Here is a 25437-nt window from a genome sequence, read left to right as displayed (position 1 = left end):
TTGTTATTGTCAATGTTTCTGTCATACACATGCAAGTGTCTTAGCGCTGTTTCCTGTCCACCAACAAACATTTAAAATCCTTTCAATTAGCCCCATCTCCTACTGATCCACTCACTGACCCCCCTCCTCTCACTCAAATGACTACTGTGTGTGTGTGTGTGTGTGTGTGTGTGTGTGTGTGTGTGTGTGTGTGTGTGTGTGTGTGTGTGTGTGTGTGTGTGTGTGTGTGTGCGTCAGTGTGTGTGTGTGTCAGTGTGTGTGTGTGTGTGCGTGGCTGGGTATGTGTGTGAGAGAGAGAGAGCATGTGTCTCTGTGTGTGGGTTTGACTCAGTGTGTGTGTGTGTCAGTGTGTGTGTGTTAGTGAGTGATGTGTATCCTTGGGATTGGTCCACAGGTAGAAGTGCAGAGGCTTGAACACAGAGCCCTCCCTGTTGAGCATAAACCAGGCTACGACATCTTAACCACTGACACACTTCACCTCCTAACCATTCATCCTGGACTGCCTCTCTGCTCTGCTCTCCATCCACTATCTTTAGCGCCACAGACATACAGTCTCATCTGCCGCAGTTGCCGTTAACCAGCTTACCTGACCCAGCTCTACAACAGACAGGACAGGACTATCTGAGGAGGATGAGCAACATGGCCACGGAGATCGTTGCCTTCATCGTGACCATATCTGGATGGATCCTGGTCTGCTCCACGTTGCCTACTGACTACTGGAAGGTGTCCTCCGTGGATGGGACGGTCATCACCACGGCGACCTTCTGGTCCAACCTGTGGAAGACCTGCGTCACGGATTCTACAGGAGTGTCCAACTGTAAAGATTTCCCTTCCATGCTGGCTCTGGATGGTCAGTTCAAACTTTAGCTGGTTGCTATGTTTGCTGTGATGTTGTATTGTCATTGTAATTGTATGTGATTATGTGCATTTCTGTGTTAGCGTGTGTTTGTGTGTGTGCATGCGTGGGTCTGTTTGTGACTGTAATGGAGTTATGTGTGTGATTTCTTTGACCTAATCACAGATGTCTTACATCCTGAACATCCGTCTCCTGGGATGAATGGCTGGCTTTGAAAAAAGTGGTATTTGGAATTTGATAACCCTATTGGTTTGTTGGCTTAAGCCCAAGAGCCTCTAAAAGATACACTACCAGAGGCCAGAGTAGCATTTGAACCGGGTGTTCAAGCTGCCATTTGAGGATACAATGCTTTTAAAGTGGCAATGAGAGGAAAATTGAGAAAGTCAGAGCACTTTTACAAGTGTGAGATAACTCAGTGTTTGTCTCTTTATCTCTCTCTCCCTCACACCCACACACACCCACCCAGCGTATATCCAGGTGTGTCGGGGCCTGATGATTGCGTCTGTGTGCCTGGGGTTCTTTGGAGCCACCCTGGCCCTGATGGGAATGAAGTGTACCAGGATCGGAGGCTCAGAGATCACCAAGGCCAGACTAGCAGGCCTCGCAGGCCTTCACTTCATACTCAGTGGTGAATATTCATTATATTGTATGCTTTTTGAACTACTCCTTGCTATTTAGACCAGAGCTGAGTCCTCTCCGTTTTCTCTGCAGGGCTTTGCTCCTTGACTGCATGCTCCCTGTACGCACACAGGATCACATCAGAGTTCTTTGACCCACTCTTTTTTGCTCAAAAGTAAGTGTTTAGCTTAACTGTGCTACTTAATGTCCTACTGTACTGCATGTAGACAAATGAAAATACAGTGAGCAAATGTATTTACTAACTGGTCACTGGCTTTACTGGCTCTGCCCGTCCTCTCGTTGCCAGGTTTGAACTGGGCGCAGCGCTCTTCATCGGCTGGGCTGGCTCTGTGCTTTGCATTTTAGGAGGACTCATATTCTGCCTCTCCTTGTCAGAGGGCTTCAGGCAAGTTTGTACAATTAATTCAACGATGATCAATTACAGAAAAGTATTACTTTGATAGACATGTTTTTTTCCCCCCCTTCAATTTACTCAATGTGTTATGTAATCTGTAAGTACTGTATGTATCTCAACATCATGTTGACTGAGATACAGAAATCGAAAGTTATCTATTACAGAGTAGACGGATCGTAAAGCCTGTCATTCAGTAAGTCAATGTAGCAGTTTAATATGAACTGTAATTAAGTTGTTTAAGTACTGGCATATCCAGGGATCACTGTCAACATCTTGTCTCATAGTGATAACAGTATAAGGACATGCACTGTATGTTGACGACTGAATGTTTTCTTTGTGTATAGCATCGACGTATTTATGGGAAAGTCACCTTGGGTGGGGGGAGGCCTAGGGAACTAGTGTACGGGGTGGGATGAGGTAACAGGCTACTTCAATAACTGTCACTATAATTGGCCTAGATCCGGAGACTTCTCTGTCTTCTGAACTCTAACTTTTTGTTTTGTTTTTACCATGGAAATGGAATGAGGACACTGTATATCTGAAAGGAGTAACCCTTAGTGTTTTCCTCTAGTCGAGCAGAGTACTCCTACAGTGGTGCTACGTCTATGGTAACCAAGCGTCACAAACCCGGCAAGTCTGCCAACAGTTTCTACAAATCGCCAGTTTCCACAGACCCCCGCGACCCAGCAGAACACTCAAGGCAGTTTGGAAAGAACGCCTATGTGTGACAACTGACGGACCACTGGCATTGGCATATGGTCATATGAAGTGACCGTGGACTATTTGACCCTTGGGCTAAGCTTGTTGAGGTCACCTTTTCATACCTCTTCAACCAGAACCCCAATTCCTTATTGAGACGGATTCCTGTGTGATTACATTACCTAAGGGTGTGATGCATGCTACCTGCTTTTATTTTCCTTAATATCGCACTTCTTTCCAATGCACTGTACATAGAACATTGTTTTTGATATCTTCTCTGCCAAAGGAGACTCCTTACTGTCCCTGTGCCTCTGCTGTGTAACTGACTTGAACGATGTCACCCCATGTGGCACAAACAATGGTGGTGGAAATAACCCTTGAAATCAGCAAGAGGAAATAGATTGTTGGCTCCTCTCTAAAACCACATTAGGTAATAGGTCTCTTCTGTCAACGGGCGATAAACAAAATAAATCAGATAAGCTTGTTTTCTTCACAGGGCAGGAAATTCGGTTGGCTAGGATCACAATATGAACTCCTGGGTCACCTTGAAGGGACAAATGAACTGGTGCTCTTCCAAATCCATTGTTGTTCATTAGATATGAACAAATATCAGGAATGTGTGTCCGTATGAGGTCATCTAAAGACATTACTCGATTGGTTCATTCCTGTACATCTCCCAATATGTTGTAATCAGTGGCAATGTCAATAAATGTTGTTTTTTTGCATACAAGAAGGAATTCAGTGATCATTTTTCTCTGAATGATCCGATGAAAGAGCATGAATTAAGTATAAAGAAAAGGGCGATTGAATAAGTGGACTTTTTAATTTGGGGGTTTATCACTTTGACATGGACCTCTGTATGAGAGTCTCATGACAACTACCTCCGGAACTCAACTGTGGAGCCAATGCCTGTCTGCCATATGCTGTCACTCTTTAGCAGACCACAAGCGAAGCCTAGATGAAGGAAGAGTCAATAGAGAGCATTGTGTGCTCTCAAGAACTGTCAAGTTCTTGTATTTTTGCAATATACCTCACACTGAAAGATGGGCCCCCTACCAGCCACCACAGACAGAAAGGGGCTTCCGTTGTCTCGACTGATCACAGAGTTACCAATCAACAGCAGTCCTGCCCCAGTTGATCTTTGTTCGGACTCGGATATGGGAATCGGAAGTTTCCCCCTGCCGCCTGCCATCTATCTCCACCTTCTGATCAATGGAAACCTTAACCCTGTTACGCGAATCCTCTTGGCCCTCCGAGCCGGGGGACTCTCACCAGCTGGCATGGGGCTACAGCTGGCAGCCGCCCCGTGCTCCCTGCTCCAGTCCTGTGTATCCGTAAACAAGTGTCGGGTGTCCCGCAGCTCTGGTTGGTCAGAGGACCTACTCTGACTACGCTACTCTGTTTGGACGATAGCAAGACATCTAGACAAAATCAATAATGGTGAGTGATTTCCCATTTTGATGTCCATATTTTTCAGAATGAATCAAGAGATGAATGCCATATTTTTTTTTTTTTACAGTTTCATTGTATGCAATAAGTCTAAGATTCCTAAATTGTATGGATTGAAGCATCAGAACGGCCACATGATTCACAAGCATCTATAATTCATGTTTATTTTGTTACATCAGATTCTACATTCAAACATGAAGGCCACCAGCAGAATCCTTGCCCCAAAAAGTTTATTTTTGCCAAATTTACAGCAAATACTTTCCGTACAAAATACACAAGTTGAGTCTGATTCGGACTGTGGTTGAGGCACAGTTTGTAACCAAACTGTACCTCAGTCAACAAGACACCACCAGACCGTATGTCTATACTTTATTTAGAGGACCATAGAATCAAACTATTGACAGATAGAAATTCAAACAATGTTCTGTGTATGCATCTTTGGATGGAACCTGACTTAATATTTCTTAAACTATCATGGTAGGTTATTATGCAGCAGGTATTTGTGCTTTATAACCCGTGATTAACGTGAGGCCCTGCCAGCGAACACAACCACTCTTTTGTTCTTTCTCCGTTATTAGCCCTTCATTAATGAAAAGCATGAATTACCACCATATAGGTCCATGCATCACAACAGTGGGTCCATTCCAATGTCCCATCTACTTTGCCAATAAGCCGAGGGACTCGGTACAAAGAAGACCCTTCTCATCTTCACTCACCACAAGAAAATCCATCATTCCCCATGCAACTAATACCATCAGAGAGAGCCGTGGATTTAAGCATAATTATATGAGGTCAAAGACGTTATGTTTTAATTATATAAGTGAAGCAGGCGGCACACCTAGCTAATAACCTACCGCAGCCCGAGGCAATGTCAACGGACAATGGAAGCGCTTCAACGGACTCTGAAGTTTTAATTCCTCAGGTAATGAGTTCTTATTGAACTAGTTAAGGTCAGACCAGCACTGTATTTAAAATAATGATGATCTTGAGATGAGGTCAAGTTTGTCCCATAGCTTTTAGGCCATACTAGGTCATGTTTATGTCCTTAGAATACATTTGATCAGAATTAGTCAAATGAATCAAAAACCCAAGAAATCAGCTTGGGACATAGAGATGGATGTTTTTGAAACGTGAGATAAACGCTTAGGTCAACATTTTTAGCACCCAAACAAGATTCTGGGAACCTGAGCAGCATCAGACCCTTATCCACCCTCATGCAGTATGGGAAAAGTGCCAACCAGGTAGAGTGACAAAATGACTGTCTCCTTAGTCACACTGAGCCCTGCTACCAAGCTGTATGACTAGGATGAGCAGGTTTCTTCTACAGCACAACACAGCAGGAGACTCCACTGGACGGTGGCTCCACCAAGGAGACACACCATTGTATAGACGAGAGAAAAAGGAATCGCCAATAAGTCAGATCTTGAGAAAAGAAACGCAAGAGATACAGTCATAATAAGGTAACTTGAGGGTTATCTAGATATAGAGCATATAGACTGACTTCACACACCGGAGTATTAGGATGAAAATCCGCGTGATGCAGATCTGGGGCTTCCTGATGACAGTGCTGGGCTGGATCTTTGTGGCATGCACCATGGCCATGGAGGGCTGGAAGGTCACGTCTATCGGGGGCATGGGCGGCTCGGCTGTCATCAAGGTGGCCTGGTACTGGTCTAACCTGTGGAAGGCCTGCTTCACCGACTCCACTTCTGTCACCAACTGCCAAGACTTCCCTGTGCTCTGGTCCGTGGACAGTAAGTACCATAGAGATATGCATAATATATTGTGTTCTAATTCTACGGTGGGTATGAAGTTGTATATTAACAAGAGGGACACATCTGAAGACAGCCTGTAAAGTTAATTTACCCCCCAAAAATAGGGTTTAAAACAAATTATGTTAATATGTGACTATTACTGTACTTTATCTTTTAAGCAATGCAGACAAACTTCTGTGAGTTTAGACTGTTTCAGTACAGTCACATTGGTTATTCCACTGACGTTATAAAGCCTACCGTAGTGTAAAATGTGACCTTGCGTTTGGTTGTGTTCTTATCAACCAGACCACATCCAGATTGTGAGGGGCCTGCTGATGGGTGCTCTGTCTGTGGGGATGCTGGGGTTCGTACTCAGTCTCATTGGGATGGAGTGCACCTTCCTCGGGGGCAAGGACAAGGCGAAGCACAGGAAGCTCTTCACTGGAGGAGTCTGTCACATCATCAGCGGTAAACATATTCTTTCAGGTGACTTCTCCCTCTGTGAAAGCAACCTGGTCGACGCACGCTGTAGCAGATTGAGAGTAGCTGACTGTCTCACTTCGTCTTATGCAGGCTTTCTGGCTGCGTCGGGGTATGCTGTCTACGCAAAATACGTCTCCGGGGAATACTTCAACCCCTATTTTGACGGATTAAAGTGAGTTGACTTGGATGCAGGTTTTTCCATTCAGTTACAAGATAATATTGATTCTCTCTCTCTCTCTCTCTCTCTCTCTCTCTCTCTCTCGCTCACACACACACACACACACACACACACTAACACACACACACAGGTTTGACCTGGGGACTCCTCTGTTTCTTGGCTGGGTGGGATCAGCTTTCCATATGACAGGGGGTTGGTTCTACTTGGTCTCTGTGTGCAAACTGCTCTGTGGGGACAAGAGGTGAGTAAATGCATAGTCATGCTCATCATGGAATAGTTATTCATTTATTCATAATAAACTTGTCATTGATTTATTCTTTCTCATTTTGTATGTTATCTCTCCCAGCAAAACTATAGTCATCCCTGAACTTCCCGAGGTTGAGAGGGACCAGGCCAAGTCCACCACAGCACAGTACCCAGTGTCCCCGATCACCTCCAAGATCATGGTTTCATCTGCATCTAAGATTTCTTCCAAAGCTGCACACTCAGATGTGTCCGCCATCTCCTCAAAGTCTGGTCAGTCCGGTCGTGCGTCCAAATCAGAGCGGTCTGGGCGGTCCTCGAAATCCGTGCAGTCCTCGAAATCTGCCGGTGGGTCTTTCACGTCTGGTCGTTCATCGAGGTCGAGGTCTCATGGGTCAGTAGACTCTGAGGTGAGCAGCGGCAGCAGTAGTACAGTGTCCTCTTTATCCAGTGGGTCAAGGAGGAGAGAGAGAAAACCGTTTATCAAGAACTCCTACATATGACCTGGTTCTGTGCATAGTATGTGTGATTTTGACTGGACCGAACTGAAGTAACAGTTGTATATACTGTATATGATGATTAGGTCTGTCAGAGTTAATCCGTTAACGTTTTGGAATTTTAGTGAACTGTTTTTTTTAAATCGGGATTAATCACATTGTCTGAAAGCTTTCAAAATACAGTGAGAACATCCAAAGTACATCATTTACACAGCTAAAAACAACAATTCGATGTCAAAACACGTTAACAATGAGGTTAAATTAAGTGTGCTTTATCAATTTACCTGATTTGCTATCCGTTACTTTGGACAACTCAATTTGAGCAAATTCTGAATTTGCGATGAATCGCGATCAATCACAACAAATCCTTTGATTAACTCGGTTAAATGTTTGAATCGTATGACGGCCCAATGATGATCCAATTGTGAATCTGTATGTGGGGGAAAGTCTCTGTATCTAATGGCCTTTTTATCCTGGGAGTGTTTCACGATCATCAAATAAACTGCTTCATCACATTCATTGTTTCATGTATTGCTATTGACTTTTCTGCATTTTGACCAAGCTCTCTCTGACTCCGTGTTGTTGTTCTCCATCTTCAAATGATTCAACTGTAGTCTAATCAAAATCAAGTTATTTTAAGGTCTATAAATAATCACCAACTCTTTCGGATGTTACTTTCCTAATATTGTCAGCACAGTCATACCTGCCAAAGCAGTCAGGGAGGTTGCCTGTAAACAGTCTGTTTTTGGTGTTGCCACTCAATTCTGTTTGGATAAAATCAGTAACCTTGTAATAGCTCCATTAACTTACCCTCGGTAGTCCCTGTGTGGTAGTCCCCACCTGTCCAGACAGAGGAATGTAGAGGAGGTTGGTTCAGATCCTGGGACTCGTGGTGTCCATGCTGGACTGAGTGTTTGTGGCCTGCACCCTGGCTATCGACTACTGGAGGGTGGCCCGGGTCGGGGGCCAGGGTGTGTCCTCAATCGTCAGTGTGACCTGGTTCTGGTCCAACCTGTGGAAGGACTGCTCTGAGGACTCTACCACTGTGGTCAACTGTGTGGACTTTGGGGTTCTGAGGACGGTGAAACGTGGTTTGAGTACTAGAATCTCTCATCTCGTATCTGGCATCTCTGTGTGGAATAATCAGGAGTCTTACGGGCGAAATGTCTGTTAATATGAATCTTTCTCTAAATTGAACTTAATTAATTAAAGCATATTGGCAGGTCAACACAGCTATGATACATAGTGACTAATACAACGATACATGATATGTGTGATATATTTTATTTGGCTAAGCTAGGTTCAATTCATTTTGTATATAATGTTACAGTAATTGATTAGCCTCCAAAGCAATGAGATCTGTCTGTGTTACACAGCGTACATCCAGGGAGTGAAAGGGCTTCTGATGATTGGTCTAGCCCTGGGGCTGGTGAGAACTGTGTTTTTCTTTGTTGGAATGGAGTGCCCTTCCATTGGAGGAAACCAGAGAACCAATGACAAACTGCTATTAACAGCTGCCTCTCTCAGGACACATACCGTACAAATCACCTTAACTTAGAGGGCTTAAACTTCCTCATCCTGACTATATGTTTTTCTTCTTTGTCATTGGTTCCTAATCCCTGACGCATCATCATGCAGGCGTCTCAGACATCAGCAGTTGTTGTTTATGAACACAGTCGCAGCAGCCATTTTTACATGCCAAAGCAGACCCATCAAAACTAAGGCAATGTCGCAAATAGAACAATCTGAGGGAAGATGTTGGAATAACAAATCGTATGGGAATATCAAGCTGGTTTTTTTTCTAAATTTTTCCCTACTCGGGTATGATATTGGATCTGCTCTTTGGCTTGGCCTAGTGGGATGCTTCCTCCTCATATTATGACCCATACTGTTCTCTGACTCTATATTCACAGTAGCCCATTCAAACAGGTTAAATGTACAGTACAGTATAAGCATACATGCCTGATTTACATACAACACCACATAAGCATGCTTCTCTAAATGAATGGTGTATTTTCAGTCTACAATGCGATTTGCATAAATTTTGAGTGCACGTTTTCTGAATATATGTTAATTCTCTAGCAGGGTGGAATTAGCCCCCTCTTCCAGATCTCCCATGGTGCCCCTCACCAGAGAATTTTGGACTAGAGAAAACAGCCAATCAAAACAGTCACAGGAGCCAAAGGGATCCAACAAGTCCCCCCTCTACAGTGATTGGTTGTGATCGTGTGGCATGTTGCACTGGGATTGAAGTTTTTTTTTGTTATGTAGCTGTTCCATGTGTATTAGCATGTTCTTTTTCATTTTAAAATGCTATTTTAATTATTGTGGCAAAACAAATAGTCCAATAAAGATCTACTTTGGGATACTGTCCTCAGCTCTACAGGTTATATTACATAGATCATTATCAGTTTGTTCAGAGAATATTGACATGAATCAGTTACATGCACCAGTGTCTTGTGACCTTAGCCGGGAGGGAGCAGTTCATCCACTGTGATTTGAGATAAAGGGCTATGAGAGAGAGACCCAGTCAAACCCCCATACGAGGGGAGGGAGGAAACCAGTTTTATGAATCCCCATCCCTGATGCTATCTCCCCCTGGATCGTGTGAAAAGAGACGTTTGCATACTGAGCAAAACACTGTGAAATAAGCCAAACTTCCACAATGCTGGTTTGACTGGGAGGCATCAGTGACATAACAATGCAGGTGCCTGGCTGCACCTTGACTTCCACAGACCAAAGATCCCTGAGCAACTCTGGAACTTCACTCCAGCATTGTTCACTACACCCATCTCTCGGGTAAATCCTCTTCGTAAACGTAGCTTTTTTCCCCCGTTACCACTGCCAAGCTCGAGGAGAGCATCCTCCTTATCACCATCATCATGAAGCATAGGACGGTGATGATGTACATGGAGATAGGCTGCTTGTGTCGTGTCTGGCTGGATTCTGGTGAGCTCCGCCCTGGCTATAGAGCACTGGACCTGGTCTGAAGTGGGAAGCGTGGCGCTCACCACCGGCAACTACTTCTCTAACCTCTGGAAGGACTGTGTCTCAAACTCAACGGGGGTGTCCGACTGCGAAGAGTACACCTCCATGGTGGACCTACCAGGTATGTTCTGGTCAGCTTGTCACAACTTCCATGGATGTGTGATTCTGTCTTAATATGGACACCGAACATCTGATGATACATGATGGGATATTGACTCTTACAACTTGGAGGGTTGTAATCAAGATCTTCAGTGCAGTTCGGTGCCGTTGATTGTCATTCAGCAGATGCTCTTATACAGTACAGGCAGATAATGGGGCAGAGCAGAAGTATGAATAGAAATATCATGATCAACATGTTGCAGACGGAAGTAGCGATACCATAGAGTGGAATCCACAAACTCCAATATACACGGAGTACACATTAAAAACACCCAATCTTTCTATGACAGACTGACCAGGTGAATCCAGGTGAAAGCTATGATCCCTTATTGACGTCACTTGTTAAATCCTCTTCAATCGGTGTAGAGGAAGGGGAGGAGAAAGCTTAAAGAATGATTTGTTTAAGCATTGAGACAATTAAAACATGGACTGTGTGTGTGTGCGTCATTCAGAGGGTGAATGGGCAAGGTAAAAGCTTTAAGTATCTTTGAATGGGGTATGGTAGTAGGTGCCAGGCACACCGGTTTGTGTCAAGAACTGCAACGCTGCTGGCTTTTTCACACTCAACAGTTTCCCGTGTGTATCAAGAATGGTCCACCACCCAAAGGACATCCAGCCAACTTCACACAATTGTGGGAAGCATTGGAGTCAACATGGACCAGCATCCCTGTGGAATGCTTTCAACACATTTTTTTACATTTCAGTCATTTAGCAGACCCTCTTATCCAGAGCAACTTACAGTAGTGAGTGCATACATTTTCATACTGGTCCTCCATGGGATTCAAACCCACAACCCTGGCTTTGCAAGTGCCATGCTCTAACAAGTGAGCCACACGGGGCTTGTAGTATCATGCAGAGTCCATACTCTGATGAATTGAAGCTGTTCTGAGGGCAAAAGGGGGTTGGTACAACTCAATATTAGGAAGTTGTTCCTAATGTTTCGTATACTCAGTGTATAATACATAACTGTAGTCCTGTACTTTGGCTTCCTGTTTAACTGAGTGTTCTACTCTCTGCATCAGTGTTCCTTCACTCAGTAAGGGCTCTGTCCATCTGTTCTGTCATTCTTGGGTTCTTCGCTGGAGTCCTCACACTGATAGGGATGAAGTGCACCAAGATTGGAGGGTCAGAGCTCACCTTCGCTGGGGGAATCACCTATCTGGCATCTGGTAAGATATGTTTATGGAGTACCTGATTAGTAACTGAAGTGGCGCAGCAGTCCCGAGTGGCACAGCGGTCTAACGCACTGCATCTCAGTGCTAGAGGCGTCACTACAGACCCTGGTTTGATTCCAGGCTGTATCACAACTGGCTGTGATTGGGAGTTCTATAGGGCGGTGCACCATTGGCCCAGTGTCGTCGGGGTTAGGGCTTGGCTGGGGTAGGCCGTCATTATAATTAAGAATTTGTTAACTGACTTACCTAGTTAAATAAAAAAAATTGTGATATGATAATAATAGCTGTTTTCCTCCTAGGATTTGCTGGCCTGATCGTGTACTCCTGGTGGGGTAACAAAGTAAGATCAGAGTTTGTGGATCCCAATTTACAGGCACGGAAGTGAGTGGATTTTTTCCCAATGAGACTGCTGGAACACACTAGAACAACAAGTAGTTAAGTATACAGTATATGCTTTGTAATTTTCTCTCTTCAGATTTGAAATCGGAGCAGCGGTTTTTACTGGCTGGGGAGGCTCGCTCTTGCTCATCACCGGTGGTTTCATACTCAGTTTCTTCTCTGGCAAGGAGTTTCCAGAGATTGCGTCAGAGGAATATATTTTGTGTCGAATATGTTCATCATCTCACAGTTCTCTTGCTCCGTCTTCCAGTTCGAAGAAAAGGCACCGCAGACCTAACTCCTATGCCACAGCTCAGACCAGACGCACATACATGATGCCAAACTCTTCCAGAGTGACTCCAATGCCACAATTGGTCCAAGGGAGCAGAGGTGGCAGAAGGATCAGGACAAGGACCACTGGGACGTATAGCAGGGACGATTTAGATTGAGCTGCAGTAGCTCCTGTACCGCATGAAATACACTGCTTCATATCATTGGTCGTTAGGTACCATGAAAACATTGTGGGAACTGAATCAATTTCATTTGGTAACTGTCTCACCACCTACACCTTGTAGATGCCTTATGTAGGACTGTTTTACTAACATATAACTGTGTTCCTTTTGTGAACTGAATTGACATCAAGGAAAGGGATGAATGTTTTCATTTGATTTAAAAAATAATAATAATGTTTTATTGCTTGTCTAGCATGTATAAATATTTTATATACAAAAACATTTTCTTTTCTTTCATAGGACATTCAAATGTCTTACAAATGTCATGTAAATTGTTTTGACACAAATCATACAAGTACCTCACATGGAGTGCAACATCACATTTCATAAAACCTCTAAGGTGACAATTATCCTGTAGCTAATATATAATCTGTATATAAAATAAAAACACTGAAAACTGCCACAAGGCAGATGGCTACCACTGTCATAGGAGTATATCTCTAGAGATACACAGTGTCCTGAGCAGAGAGGATCTCTTCGTTAAGTCTCTTTCATATGCAACTGTTATTCTAAAACAGTATCGGTAAATCATGTATAAGTATATTTGTCTTCCAAAGAATTCCTATGGGCGTCATATTGAGTTTTATCATTCTAGAACGGTAAACCCGTATCACCTCCATATTGCTATATATCATCGTCACTCCAGTCGCTGACGGAGACCAGGCTGCTCTTCAGAGTGCTGCCGGTTCCTGCTTCATTCAAACCTGGGGAACGGATAAACATCATCAGAGGCTGAAGGTGAAGGATAAAGGGACCTGCATGGAGCCAGGTCTGTGAGAGAGAGAGAGACTGACCTGTTTTCTGCCCCTTCCCGGTGGATGTTCCCCAGACACTGGTAGCGCTGTCTGATTCCAGGCTCTTCCTCAAGGGGGCGGTGGGTTTGCCCACGGGGGCGGGTACCGATAGGTCATCCAACGAGGAGATATCCCAGTCATCCTCATCGTCTTCGTTTGTATACTGAAACACCACATAACAGTCCAGATGAACACGATTAGGATATGGGAACATTCTGACGTCAGCAAATGTTCTGTTCGTTCTCTATGTCTTATGTTACTCTGAGTTGATGATGACACTGCAGAGAGGAGACTAGAGAGGATTTCTCACCTTGAGTTCCCGTACAACGTCTTTCCTCTCTGGTAAGATGCTCACTCCCCCTGGTGGCTTCTTTGGTCCTCTGTCTGCAAGCTGCTTCTCCAGGCTCTTAGTCAAGTCCTTGACCAGGTTATCTGGAAAGACAAATATGGTCAGCACAACACATAAAAACCTACAACAGTTTTCAATAAACACAACTGTAGACTTGAGATATGTGTGTTGTTATCTGATATTAGCACTTAATACCACACAAATGAGTAAATCAGCCTCCTGGTGTAAAAACAACAAAAGCCCCCCTACTGTTTGTAGTCTTCTGTACGTTCCCATTCTGGTCTTTGTAGTTCTGGAGCTGTTGTGGGTCGACCTCCTCCAACTCACTCCCCTCTGTCCACTCTCCTTCGCTCTCTACCACAGTGACTGCCGTCTTGGTCGTGTTGACCGCAGTGCTTCTGGGCTGCTGGGGTTTATATGGCTGAGCCTGGGTGGTAATGGGCTGGACCTGTTTGGGGTTGCTCGATCTGGCCTGGACCGGTTTGGACAGGGTGAGTTTGTGATGGGGGGTGGTCTTGGGTTGTGTTGGTCTGGGCTGGGAGGCTCTGTGATGAGGGACTCTCTGCTCCTGTCTGGGTTTCTGAGGTGGCTCCTCCTCCTCTTCCTCCTCCTCTGATGATGACTCATCGTCTGAGCTGAAGGGAGGGGTCCTACGAGGACAAAGGCAATGTCATAATTTGAAATGAACGTACAATCAATTACTCCCTTATAAGGTAATAAGAAACTGTTACCACATAAATTAAGCCAGTGGTGAGGTGGCCTCTTTAGACAGGGTGTCTATCTGGCATGCATTGAGACAAACAGCAGGAGATTCTGACTAGTTACGAGTGGAGTGGAGTACTTGGGAGTGGAGGTCTTGGCCAGGGTACTGGTAAGGGTCCGGGGGGCAGGCTGGGGGGTCGTCTGCAGCTGTTTGGCAGGCGCTGCTGGTGGTCCTGACATCACTTGGGTCACCTTGGAGGAAAGGCTGCTGGACAGCTGTCTGGTCTGGGTCACTGTAGGGAGGGACAGAACAACAACAATCAGCTGATTCGTTCGTTTGAGGACGTCTCGAGGCCTAAGTACGTTAAAACGGTGACGAACATGACTCCTGTTGGGAGCAGCTTAAGGCTTAAATGTTACATTGATTAAGGGGGACTTGTTTAATGTCACCAGCAGCATGCTAGCAAACTATCACAAGAGAATGGAATAGACCCACGAGATGAAACATGAACTCCTCAGCAAAAACCACATGAACATTCTTGAATACGTTACAAGTTCTAAGTCCTCATACTCCCCACATGCTATAGACCACCAAGTGCTAACAGTCAGTATCTGGATAATATGTGTGAAATGCTTGACAATGTATGTGACATCAACAAATAAGTATATTTCCTGGGTGATTTAAATATTAACTGGCTCTCATCAAGCTGCCCACTCAAGAACAAACTTCAAACTGTAACCAGTGCCTGCAACCTGGTCCAGGTTGTCAGTCAACCTACCAGGGTAGTTACAAACAGCACAGGAATGAAATCATCAACATGTATTGATCACATCTTTACTAATGCTGCAGAATTGTGCTTTAAAGCAGTATCCAAATCCATAGGATGTAGTGATCTCAATATAATATCCATATCTAGGAAAACCAAAGTTCCAAAGGCTGGGCCTAATATAGTGTATAAGAGGTCAGACAATAAGTTCTGTAGTGATTCATATGTTTATTTATTTTATTTTAATTTCTCCTTTATTTAACCAAGTAGGCTAGTTGAGAACAAGTTCTCATTTGCAACTGCGACCTGGCCAAGATAAAGCAAAGCAGTTCGACACATACAACAACAATAATACAGTAGAAAATATTTGGAGAGAATATTTGCTGGTCTGTGGTGTGTAATGAGGAGCAACCAGACGCTGCACTTGACACATTAATAAAATTGCTTATTCCAGTTACTAATAAGCACGCACCCATTAAGAAAATGAGTTTAAAAACGGTTAAATCCCCTCGGATTGATGAGGAACTGAACAATTGTACGGTTGAGAGGGATGAGGCAAAAGGAATGGCAAATAAGTCTGGCAGCACAACTGATTGGCACTTACTGCAAATCAAGAAATCATGTGACTAAGCTAAATAAAAATAAACTATACTATGAAACAAAGATAAGTGATATAAAGAATGATAGTAAAAAGCTTTGGAGCACCTTAAATGACATTTTGGGTAAAAAAGCCAACTTGGCTCCATCATTCATTAAAACAGATGGCTCATTTATCACAAAACCCAACTACTTTAATGACCTTTTCATTGGCAAGATAAGCAAACTTAGGGATGACATGCCAGCAACAAACGCTGACACTACACATCCAAATATATCAGACCAAATTATGAAAAATAAGAATTGAACTTTGAATTACGTAGAGTCAGTTTGGAAGAGGCGAAAAAAAATTGTTGTCTATCATCAATGACAAGCCACCGGGGTCTGACAATCTGGATGGAAAATGACTGAGGATAATAGAGGACGATATTGCCACTCCTATTAGCCACATCTTCAATTTAAGCCTTCTAGAAAGTATGTGCCCTCGAGCCTGGATGGAAGCTAAAGTCAATCCGCTACCCAAGAATAGTAAAGCCCCCTTTACTGGCTCAAATAGCCAACCAATCACTCTGTTACCAACCCTTAGTAAACTTCTGGAAAAAAATAGTGTATGACCAGATACAATGCTATTTCACAGTAAACAAATTGACAACAGACTTTCAGCACGCATATTGGGAAGGACACTCAACAAGCACAGCACTTACACAAATTACTGATGATTGGCTGAGAGAAATTGATGACTTCAGTGCAGCTTTTGACATTATCGATCATAGTCTGGTGCTGGAAAAACGTATGTGTTATGGCTTTGCACCCCCTGCTATAATGTGGATAAAGAGATACTTGTCTAACAGAACAGAGATGGTGTTCTTTAATGGAAGCCTCTCAAACATAATCCAGGTAGAGGCAGGAATTCCCCAGGGTAGCTATTTATGACTTTTTGCAATCTTTACTAACGACATGCCCCTGGCTTTGAGTAAGGCCAGTGTGTCTATGTATGCGGATGACTCAACACTAGACACGTCAGCTACTACAGCGACTGAAATGACTGCAACACTTAACAAAGAGCTGCAGTTAGTTTTGGAATGAGTAGCAAGGAATAAGTTAGTCCAAATATTTCCAAAACTAAAAGCATTGTATTTGGGACAAATCATTCACTAAACCCTAAACCTCAACTGCATCTCGTAATAAATAATGTGGAAATTGAGCACATTGAGGTGACTAAACTGCTTGGAGTAACGCTGGACTGTAAACTGTTATGGTCAAAACATATTGAAACAACAGTAGCTAAGATGGGGAGAAGTCTGTCCGTAATAAAGCGCTGATCTGTCTTCTTAACAACACTATCAACAAGGCAGGTCCTACAGGCACTGGTTTTGTCGCACCTGGATTACTGTTCAGTAGTGTGGTCAGGTGCCACAAAGAGGGACTTGGGAAAATTGCAGTTGGCTCAAAACAGGGCAGCACGGCTGGCCCTTAAAAGTACGCGAAGAGCTAACATTAACGGCATGCATGTCAATCTCTTATGGCTCAAAGTGGAAGAGAGATTGACTGCATCATTACTTGTCTTTGTAAGAGGTGTTGACATGCTGAAGGTACCGACACCCACGCATACCCCACAAGACATGCCACCAGAGGTCTCTTCACAGTCCCCAAGTCCAGAACAGACTATGGGAGGCCAACAGTACTACATAGAGCCATGACTACATGGAACTCTATTCCACATCAGGTAACTGATGCAAGCAGTAGAATCAGATTTAAAAAGCAGGTAACAATACACCTTATGGAACAGAGGGGACTGTAAAGTAACAAACATAGGCACAGAGACACATTCATACACACACGATAACATACGCACACTATACACACACGTACACATGGATTATGCGTTGTAGATATGTGGTAGTGGTGTATGGGCCTGAGGGCACACACTTAGTGTGTTGTGACTTCTGTAATGATTGTATTGTAATGTTTTTTAAATTGTATAACCGCCTTAATTTTGCCGGACCCCAGGAAGAGTAGCGGCTGCCTTGGCAGCAGCTAATTGGGATCCATAATAAATACAAATACATTACCTTGAGTGGGTTGTTTTGGTTTGCCCCGCTGCTCGGGGGCAGAGTCACTCCCCGTCCTCTTGTCCTTCAGTCTCAGACGCAGTGTGTGAGCCACATCCTCACGGTGACGCCAGTAGTCCGGAATGTCCTTCGCCGTACTCTCTCTCTCCGAGCACAACTTAGCCATGAGATCACTGTACTCGCTGCCTCCGAGTCCCCTCAGACCCTACAGAGTTGTGTAGATTAGAAAACCGAAGACGCTTAACTATCATAAGGATTATCTTTACTGGGGAAACAAATGATCCCTCAAGTTAGTGAAGTCAATTTGTTTATAGGTTTTGACGGTGGATCTGTCAGGCTGACTCCTTAATGGCATAGATCTTCCAGTGTGATTTTATAGACGCCACTGTGTATTTGTACTCATGAAGGGACAGTACATACCGGTTTGACTCCCAGGGACTCAAGCTTCTCTAGGAGTGCCTGCTCCAAGGCGGGGCGCAGCTCTCTCTTGATGTTGGGGTTCTTCCTCAGGACACTGGTCACAGAAGACGGCTGCTTCATTACAACAACTGGCTTCTTCTCAGACACGCTGGACGAGTCTATGACAAGCACCAGACAGGTACAGTACAGTTACACACACACACTTGATAACACACTGAAAATAACACTGACGCCTTTGTAGTTTCAGAGGACAGGCTGGGCAAGCATGAAAATGATTTGAGAGAGAGAGAGGTGCATATGAGCTTCCTTTTCTTCCATTTACAAAGGACCTGTGCCATAGATAACTACAGCTAACTACAGCTAACAGCCACAGGATTATGGAGAGGGACTGGCAGAAGAGGAGAACATCTTGCTGCCTTTTTGGGCCAACGTGGCTTTGACTGACTTGACAAATGCTCACTGACTACATGGCAGGCATCACAGACCAACTGACACGTCCGTGCAGAGAGCATGCATGGAGCAGACAGACAGACGCTGCTGCCGTCTAGACTGTGTTACCTTTGTCCTCCTCAGACAGCTCCTCTATAGGATCCAGTTTAGGAGCAGAGGGAGGCTGCTCTGATTGGACAACACAGGGGGTCAGATGTCAGACAAGAGCGGGAATTAGGAGGAGGGAACTCAGGTAGAGGGAACAATAACACTGATCTCTAATGGTGTCTTGTTGGGAGGTCTGATCAACAGGGAGAGATCGCTGACAGAACAGTCTTGTTACATGCTAGCATACCTTTTGTTACATGCTAGCATACCTTTTCTCTGAGCAAAAGGATGCAGATGTCTAGATTGACTGAGCTACATATTGTTGGGAATCTCCTGCTAATAACTTACCCTTCACTACTCTCTTTGGTTTAGGCTCTGGTGCTGGGGCTGTTATGATCACTGAAACATACAAAGTAGGAACAATAGTCAGTAGTAACAGGTTCTTTACAGAACTACAAACAGCTAATATCCAAGTTCAAGCTAACATCCAGATTAAAGCTAATATCCAAGCTCAAGATATTATCCAGATTCAAGCTAATATCCAAATTTGACAAATATAAACATAGTAATACAAAAGATAGAGTCAAAGAAAAAGTATGCATACCTGGAACTTCAACTACTTTAGTAGGTGGATTTGAGGACATATGCTTTATCTGTGAAATGAAGAAGTACAATTGTCTACATTTCTTAATTATATATATAATTTAAATGTTTTGTATGTTTTGTATTCAACCCCTGCTGCTGAACCCCTAATTTAACTTCTTAACATGCTTATGAAGTCAGAGTGGCCCTGACGACAACACTATATGAGTGTGTGAAAACATGACACGTCCATCCGGCGCCATCAATCCAGGATTACCTGTATGAGGGCCAAGTAGGCGCCCAGTTTCCTCATTTTCCCAGCTGCCCCGGTGGTCGGGTCGCCAGGGGGTGGTGGTGAGTGAACTGACCTGCTCTCGCTGAGAGACGATGATTAGGTCCCGCTCCTGAAGCCGCTGGTCACTCTCCTCCTTCTGCCTCTGGCTCTGCTGCTGCCACTCCGCCACAGACGACTCCAACCTGCTAAACTGATCCCGCCACTGAGAGGAGACATAGGACAGACATAGACGTTAGAGATCCCACTGCGATGGCTGCCTCTTTCCCTCTGCCTCCGCTGACCATTAACTATTCAACAGAACTCACAAGTAGTTCTGTTAACCAGTATTCTTCATGAAAACTTCAGATACCTGATTCTTTTCGCTCTCATGGTTAGCCTTCATTTTTTCAATTTTTGATGTAAACCTTTCTTCCTGTAACAAAATAAATAGTTGATACATTGTTGTTTTTTTTTAAATCACAACTTGAAATATTTAAAGATAAGAAGTACTGCTTAGCTGCTTACCAGTTTCTTGTGTTTCTGATCCATCTTCTGGACCACAACCTTGTTTTTTTCATCCATGTCTTGGTCAGTCTGCTGGGGAGCAGGACTGGGCCTCCTCTCAGGAGTGGTCATCTTGAGATCCACTTTCTGTACAGATCACATCCAATCATTTAATCAAAAACCTCCCTGACTTACAGAACCAAATCACCAACACATCAGTTTGAATTGGACACAGAACCATGAAAGTCAGTGCTTTGCCAAATGGACTAGTGGACTCACTTGTTGAAGAAGAGCGTTCCTGTTGTGAAGCATCTCTATCTCCCTCCGGAAACCGTCTCTCATCTCCTCCATCTTCCTGTGTTCTTCTTCCTTCCAGCTCTCTAGCTTTCTCATCAAATCCTGGTGCATGGACTGCTGGTCTCTTTCCTACAGATGAAAAGAGAATGAAAATGGTCAAAAGCTCTAAACAAATACGCAAGTGCAAACATTGCGTTCAGTAACGAAGATGATCAATGCCATGGAAACAAGCACGGTTCTCATTGTCCCACCTGAGAGGCTTTGGCCAAGAGGGCTTGCCTCTGTGACTCCAGCTCAGATGTGGTGGAACTCAGCTGCACTTTCAGCCGACTGATCTCCTCTTCATCTGCAACGCTCTTCACTTTCCTCTGGTTGCCTGTCCTTAACTCTGAGAGAAACAATAACAGAGACATACTAATGGAGAAAAAGTTAGCCTAAGTAGTGTTTCAGGGCCGGCCTCAAAGATGTACATCTCTCTCTTTCTGCTAGACTCTGTGGGAGTGTGTGACATGTCTAATGCTGCTGCAAACTAGAGCGGGATGTCATAGGAACGGGTTTTCCAGCACTGTAGGAACACTGTGGTGCGCTTGGGGACACCCATACCAGTGGGACTCCCTATAGGAGACAGGGTGGTTGGCTGCAGCGAACCTTCTTACCTGACTGACGGTTACTTTCCCTACCGTTCTCTCTACACTGATGATCAAACCTTTTAAAGCTCTCTTGACTTACGGCTGTCGTACTCGTCTGGATGGCGACGTTGCATATGATTCTGGAGAAAGGAGGAATTCATGAAGGCTTTATCACAATGTTGACACTAAAGGAAAAGAAAAGGAAACGGAATTATACATCTATAATACATTCCCATGCAAAGATTGCAACGAATCAATGGTCTGAACACATGTTGTTTGCTACCTTCACTTATAGATCAAATGTACAGCCAATTTCGTAATAGGCAACTTGGGCTGTGTGTACAAAATTAACACATCTGAACCCAAAGCTCAAGCCGCGACTATACTACCTACCAATAAGCTTTAGGGACTGTTTCCTGGGAGACAGATCTACATAGCGTGTGTGACGTGATTCACCCCGTATGGCTGGCGTCACCTCGCTCCAGCTCACAGGGGGAGTGACAGACGGGACAGATTAAACGCCGGAGCAACCACATCACACGCCACATTTAACGCCCGACACCAACACAGCACGCATCTGTGCCTTCACCTTGTTGTCTCGCATGCTGGTGCTCTACCATGCTGCAGGGGAAGTGGTGGTTTCTACAACAGAGACCCTTGTTGTCGTGTGCTGTAATTGCATTGCTGCTCTGGAATAACTTTGGAAATGGCCAGTGAAATTGAATTAGGTCCGGTCATTGATAGAATCAAGGCGGTTGTGTGTCTGTTGGCATCCGTTTGCCGTGTCTTAATGTGCGAGACGGTAATTAAAAAAAGCGGACTAAAATGTTGATTTTCTAGATTGCATTGACAACACACAGGCTGAAATAGGCAGGACGCTTCTTGAATGATAAAAGTACTACAATTTAGGCAACATTTCTGCCAATTGCAGACAATTAGGCTAGATACTGTGTATCAGATACACTGTGCATTCTGCATATCTGTTGAAGTTCCTGTATCTGTAAATGTAGCTTGACGCAATACATTTAGAGTACCTGTGTGAAACAATCAACTCATCGAGGTCTATTTTTGGATGCATGGTGGCCCATCAATTATTGAGCTGTACAGACGCCTCGGTTATCAACGTGCCTGTTAGCCGGGCAGGGCACTCTCACCTAGCAACAATGCTCAGTCATATGAAACACTAGGTGTTGCCTTGGCAACAGCTGGGCCCTATTCAACAGCAATGCCCTTTAATAATATAAGGAACCTTCTATTCTACATCTGTACAATAAATGCATCCATTTCTGGTGTAGAAAATAGAAGAACATCAAAACGACACGTTGACGCGAGACCAATGTCATTATGGAAACAAGAATGAGGGTGGGGGAGGTGGTTCAGTCATTTTGGTTCCGTCTCTTGCCACCCTTTTGTAAGTGGATTAAAAGAAGTAGGTCTGATTATCCCCAGCTGACACCATCTGCTCAGAGCACAATCCTATCGTTTAGGTCCCAAAACAAAGCTGATAATGATTACGTCTACCAATCCTTATAAAGTGGCCACGTTACAGCTACGGGACGAGGTGAACCTATTTCCAATACTATGTCTCTGATTTAAATGGTATAATTAACTTCAACCAAATTTGATTTGTCACAAGCGTCGTAAACAACAGGTAGACTAACAGTAGACTAACAGTGAAATGCTTACTTACGGGCCCTTCCCAACAATGCAAAAACATTTTTTTTTTTTTTTAAATAAACTATTATAGAAAAATGATAACACGAGGACTAAATTCCCATTGAGTAATGATAACTTGGCTATATACACAGGGTACCAGTACCGAGACAATGTGCAGGGGTACGAGGTAACTGAGGTAAATATGTACAAAGATGAACCTCCTGTTAGCACTCTCACTCTTCTGACAATGATAATTGAACAAAGCTAAAGCAGCTCTGAATATCGCCTGGGGAACAATGGCTAAGAGGGGGACCCAAAAGGAAGAGGGGTGGGGGGACTAACTGTTGTACAATACACATGGAAACCGACACCGAGAAGAAGTGGCAGCGTGAGGAGGTGTTCAGTACCTTATGGCAATTGGTCATGTTGATCATAGCCTGCTGGTTGAGGGCAATGATTTTCTTCCTCTGCTTCAGCTCCGTCTTCAGTACCTTGGCCTGGTCCGCCTGCTTCTGCTGCTGGGCCAGGAGTTGCTGGTGCTCGTGGGCCTGGGTCTGCAGCCTCTCCTCGGCCGCCCCCAGGCTCAGGGTCAAGTACTCCTGGGAGTGCAGCAGATACTCCACTGTCAGCTGGGCCAGGCGGAAGAGCTTGAGCAGCGCCGGGTCCACGGGGCTCTGGCAGCGGACACAACGCTCCCCCTCCACGTTGCAGAAGGTCACCCCTGTGATGTGCTCCTGCAGGGTCTGGAAGTCCAGCTCGCTGGCCACCAGGTCCACGTCCACCGCGCTGATCCGGCGCCAGTCAACGCTCTCGCGCCGCGGCCGGAATTTGAAGGGCGGGATGGTGGTGGATGTGGAGGCAGACATGGCTGGTGGTGGTGGTGCTGGAGGACACCGGCCGCTGGAGGAGGGCTGGCTCAGGGGGGAGTTTAGGAGGGAGGGGATCCCAGCTGATGAGTGGGTCCCTTGGTTCTCTGGCTGGTATGGGTAATAGACGTTATTGTAAAATGGCTGAAAAAAACAAGACATTTATACTAGGTTATTCTTTTTATTTGATTTGTGACAGACAACAATTAATAGATTATTGCGTTCTACAGATTAGAAATGCAGCATCTCAATCAAGGTCAGGGAGAAACAAACCTTCCGCAGGTATCAAAGCAATACAACAGCAGCATGAACAGAGTATAGAATATGGAAGAAAAAAAGCTAAGATTCCACCTCTCAGCACATGAATGAACCATATGAGACGACACAAAAAAGGCTGAGCATTACATTCGTATTCGATGGTAATCTACCCAATTCTTTCGATGTCAAGTTGACGCCGTGTTGTCCTTACCATCGTTGATTTCATGAGCCTTTATGAGATTGAACACAGAGAACGAGTAGTCGTTTCCTATTGGTGCACGCCCCCTTCAGCTGTACGCCGCGACACCGAGGCAGGGCGTCCTCTCGATCACCATGGAGACAGAACACTGCGTCCCACTTTACGGGCTCCCTGAGGAGACATGTTATCAAAATATTGCACCTAATCAATCCTAAATGATTCCACAACGCACCCGACTGCAGCATCAACAGGATCCTCGCAAGCTGGATGTTTGCAATGTTTTTGTAAAGCCACCCATGACACTGGCGTAATAATATATGACCAATTTGAATTAATGTTCTGCTATTCTGACCACGTGATATCTGTCTGGCTAACATCTGCAACAAAAATGCTTAAACTTCAACCTTTTTTTCTATTTGTGCATTGAAAGCCACATAACCAATTGAGTCAAGTGAAGTGTCAAGCTCTCAAACATGCATGACGTTGCTTGATTGCTATTACCAAATCATGCAGCTATTCTCATCGAACTAACGTTACATACTTTGTAGCCCCATTTTTTACAACTAATGACTGTTGACAAATCACCATATTTATATTCTGCAGCACCCCCCACTTCTGGTTGCCCCTCTCAAATTACGGGCACTGTGCCTCAAAACAGTTCAAGTTGGGACAAGTTGAGCCCAACAATAGAACAGAACGCATGTGGAGAAACAGTTTTAGGACTTTCTTTTTTAACGTTAGTTAGCCACCTAGCTATAAATGTAACTAGGCTATATTAGTTAATAGCGTAGTAACTAGTTATTTAGCTAGCTAAGTAACGTTTATTTTGTAGACATGAACAAAATCGAAACCAGTAAATTAGCGAGCTCACACGTCTGTATATTCAAAAACGTCCCTAGCTAGGTAGCGGACTAAACTCCACTCCATGGTGAAGGAATGGAGTGGAGTTTAGACCGTTAGTTACTACTGTCAGCACGCTAGCTAGCTAAATTGGCTAACGGACATTTAATTGAGCAGCAAACTAATTTATTGAACGTGGACTTCATCGTACGTGCCTTTTGAGTGTATCTCATAAAATAAATAACATTCTGAACGAACTCTAAGTTTTAGTTAGAACTCAAACTTACCGTTCGTCATAGAAACAGTTTTTCCACGGGACTCGAGCTTTACTGAGATCTTCGGATGGAGTGAGACTGGAGAGACCGCGGTGACGTAGCAGCTGCTGCACACATTCCAAAAGCCCTGCTCATCCCGTGTCCCCTCAAAAGAGGGGGAAGGGAATTAGGGAACTCAAACTGCTGAGATTTAGGAAAGGGGGATTGACAAATGTGGGTGTTAGTCTATTATCCCCTGAATACGCAATTGCATATACCATATACACATTTAGAGCCACAGTGCTTTTAACATTTGGCCGGCTGTTGGCCGTTACTTTTTAGCCACAGTCGTTGTTTTTTACAGGCAAGAAAAACAACCGCGCAAAGGACAGGCTGCTGCGCTCAAGGTGGTGTTCGTTCTTAAGCAGTTTTTATT

At 44.3% G+C, this 25437-nt stretch overlaps 3 protein-coding genes and 1 long non-coding RNA gene across 11 annotated transcripts; 3 read left to right on the top strand and 1 right to left on the bottom strand.

The window, feature by feature from the left end:
- The first annotated feature begins 266 nt into the window (after positions 1 to 266).
- On the top strand, positions 267 to 3802 carry LOC106574556 (claudin-10). Its single transcript, XM_045697668.2, has 4 exons — positions 267 to 850; positions 1323 to 1484; positions 1568 to 1649; positions 1782 to 3802. Exons 1-4 carry the CDS (start codon positions 631 to 633, stop codon positions 1933 to 1935), a joined length of 618 nt encoding a protein of 205 aa, XP_045553624.1. The 5' UTR covers positions 267 to 630; the 3' UTR covers positions 1936 to 3802.
- A 1226-nt stretch (positions 3803 to 5028) lies between these two features.
- On the top strand, positions 5029 to 7707 carry LOC106574552 (claudin-10). Of its 3 annotated transcripts, none has more exons than XM_014150520.3 (5): positions 5041 to 5791; positions 6098 to 6277; positions 6365 to 6446; positions 6583 to 6693; positions 6799 to 7707. In XM_014150520.3, the coding sequence occupies exons 1-5, from the start codon at positions 5560 to 5562 to the stop codon at positions 7196 to 7198; spliced, it is 1005 nt and encodes a 334-aa protein (XP_014005995.1). In that variant the 5' UTR covers positions 5041 to 5559; the 3' UTR covers positions 7199 to 7707. The 3 variants fall into 3 exon arrangements, with proteins under 3 accessions (XP_014005991.1, XP_014005995.1, XP_014005996.1); XM_014150521.3 differs by having other exon boundaries at positions 5061 to 5791; positions 6098 to 6259; XM_014150516.3 differs by having other exon boundaries at positions 5029 to 5791; positions 6098 to 6446.
- A 2168-nt stretch (positions 7708 to 9875) lies between these two features.
- LOC106574557 (uncharacterized) lies at positions 9876 to 12557 on the top strand. Its single transcript, XR_006759811.2, has 3 exons — positions 9876 to 11508; positions 11814 to 11948; positions 12164 to 12557. It is a non-coding gene; the product is annotated as an uncharacterized LOC106574557 (long non-coding RNA).
- Positions 12536 to 25185, bottom strand: dzip1 (DAZ interacting zinc finger protein 1). 6 transcript variants are annotated; one of them, XM_014150505.3, is made up of 19 exons: positions 25035 to 25185; positions 23920 to 24078; positions 22992 to 23594; positions 21029 to 21113; positions 20551 to 20687; positions 20282 to 20428; positions 20024 to 20149; positions 19869 to 19931; positions 19593 to 19721; positions 19247 to 19295; positions 18991 to 19041; positions 18664 to 18723; positions 18106 to 18263; positions 17686 to 17890; positions 14389 to 14542; positions 13797 to 14197; positions 13509 to 13630; positions 13199 to 13361; positions 12536 to 13108 (listed from the first exon to the last, which is right to left on the bottom strand). In XM_014150505.3, the coding sequence occupies exons 2-19, from the start codon at positions 23932 to 23934 to the stop codon at positions 13029 to 13031; spliced, it is 2748 nt and encodes a 915-aa protein (XP_014005980.2). In that variant the 5' UTR covers positions 23935 to 24078; positions 25035 to 25185; the 3' UTR covers positions 12536 to 13028. The 6 variants fall into 6 exon arrangements, with proteins under 6 accessions (XP_014005980.2, XP_014005982.2, XP_014005981.2 ...); XM_014150507.3 differs by having other exon boundaries at positions 21029 to 21068; XM_014150506.3 differs by having other exon boundaries at positions 22992 to 23561.
- Positions 25186 to 25437: the final 252 nt, after the last annotated feature.

Source organism: Salmo salar, chromosome 16, assembly GCF_965601325.2.
Source record: "Salmo salar chromosome 16, fSalSal1, whole genome shotgun sequence".
Classification (NCBI taxonomy): Eukaryota; Metazoa; Chordata; class Actinopteri; order Salmoniformes; family Salmonidae; genus Salmo; species Salmo salar.
Note: the sequence above shows the minus strand (reverse complement) of the source record. Positions and strands in the feature narration are given on the sequence as shown.

What these genes read in the sequence shown, in the direction of transcription:
- LOC106574556 (XM_045697668.2), top strand. Translation starts at nt 631, where the DNA reads ATGAGCAACATGGCCACGGAGATCGTTGCCTTCATCGTGACCATATCT. An exon ending in CCTTCACTTCATACTCAGTG is followed by an intron (nt 1,485 to 1,567) that starts GTGAATATTCAT and finishes TTTTCTCTGCAG; the next exon opens with GGCTTTGCTCCTTGACTGCA. An exon ending in CCACTCTTTTTTGCTCAAAA is followed by an intron (nt 1,650 to 1,781) that starts GTAAGTGTTTAG and finishes TCTCGTTGCCAG; the next exon opens with GTTTGAACTGGGCGCAGCGC.
- LOC106574552 (XM_014150516.3), top strand. Translation starts at nt 5,560, where the DNA reads ATGAAAATCCGCGTGATGCAGATCTGGGGCTTCCTGATGACAGTGCTG. An exon ending in CCCTATTTTGACGGATTAAA is followed by an intron (nt 6,447 to 6,582) that starts GTGAGTTGACTT and finishes ACACACACACAG; the next exon opens with GTTTGACCTGGGGACTCCTC. An exon ending in CTGCTCTGTGGGGACAAGAG is followed by an intron (nt 6,694 to 6,798) that starts GTGAGTAAATGC and finishes TATCTCTCCCAG; the next exon opens with CAAAACTATAGTCATCCCTG.
- dzip1 (XM_014150505.3), bottom strand. An exon ending in GGAACGCTCTTCTTCAACAA is followed by an intron (nt 20,150 to 20,281) that starts GTGAGTCCACTA and finishes TGATCTGTACAG; the next exon opens with AAAGTGGATCTCAAGATGAC. An exon ending in ATCAGAAACACAAGAAACTG is followed by an intron (nt 19,932 to 20,023) that starts GTAAGCAGCTAA and finishes ATTTTGTTACAG; the next exon opens with GAAGAAAGGTTTACATCAAA.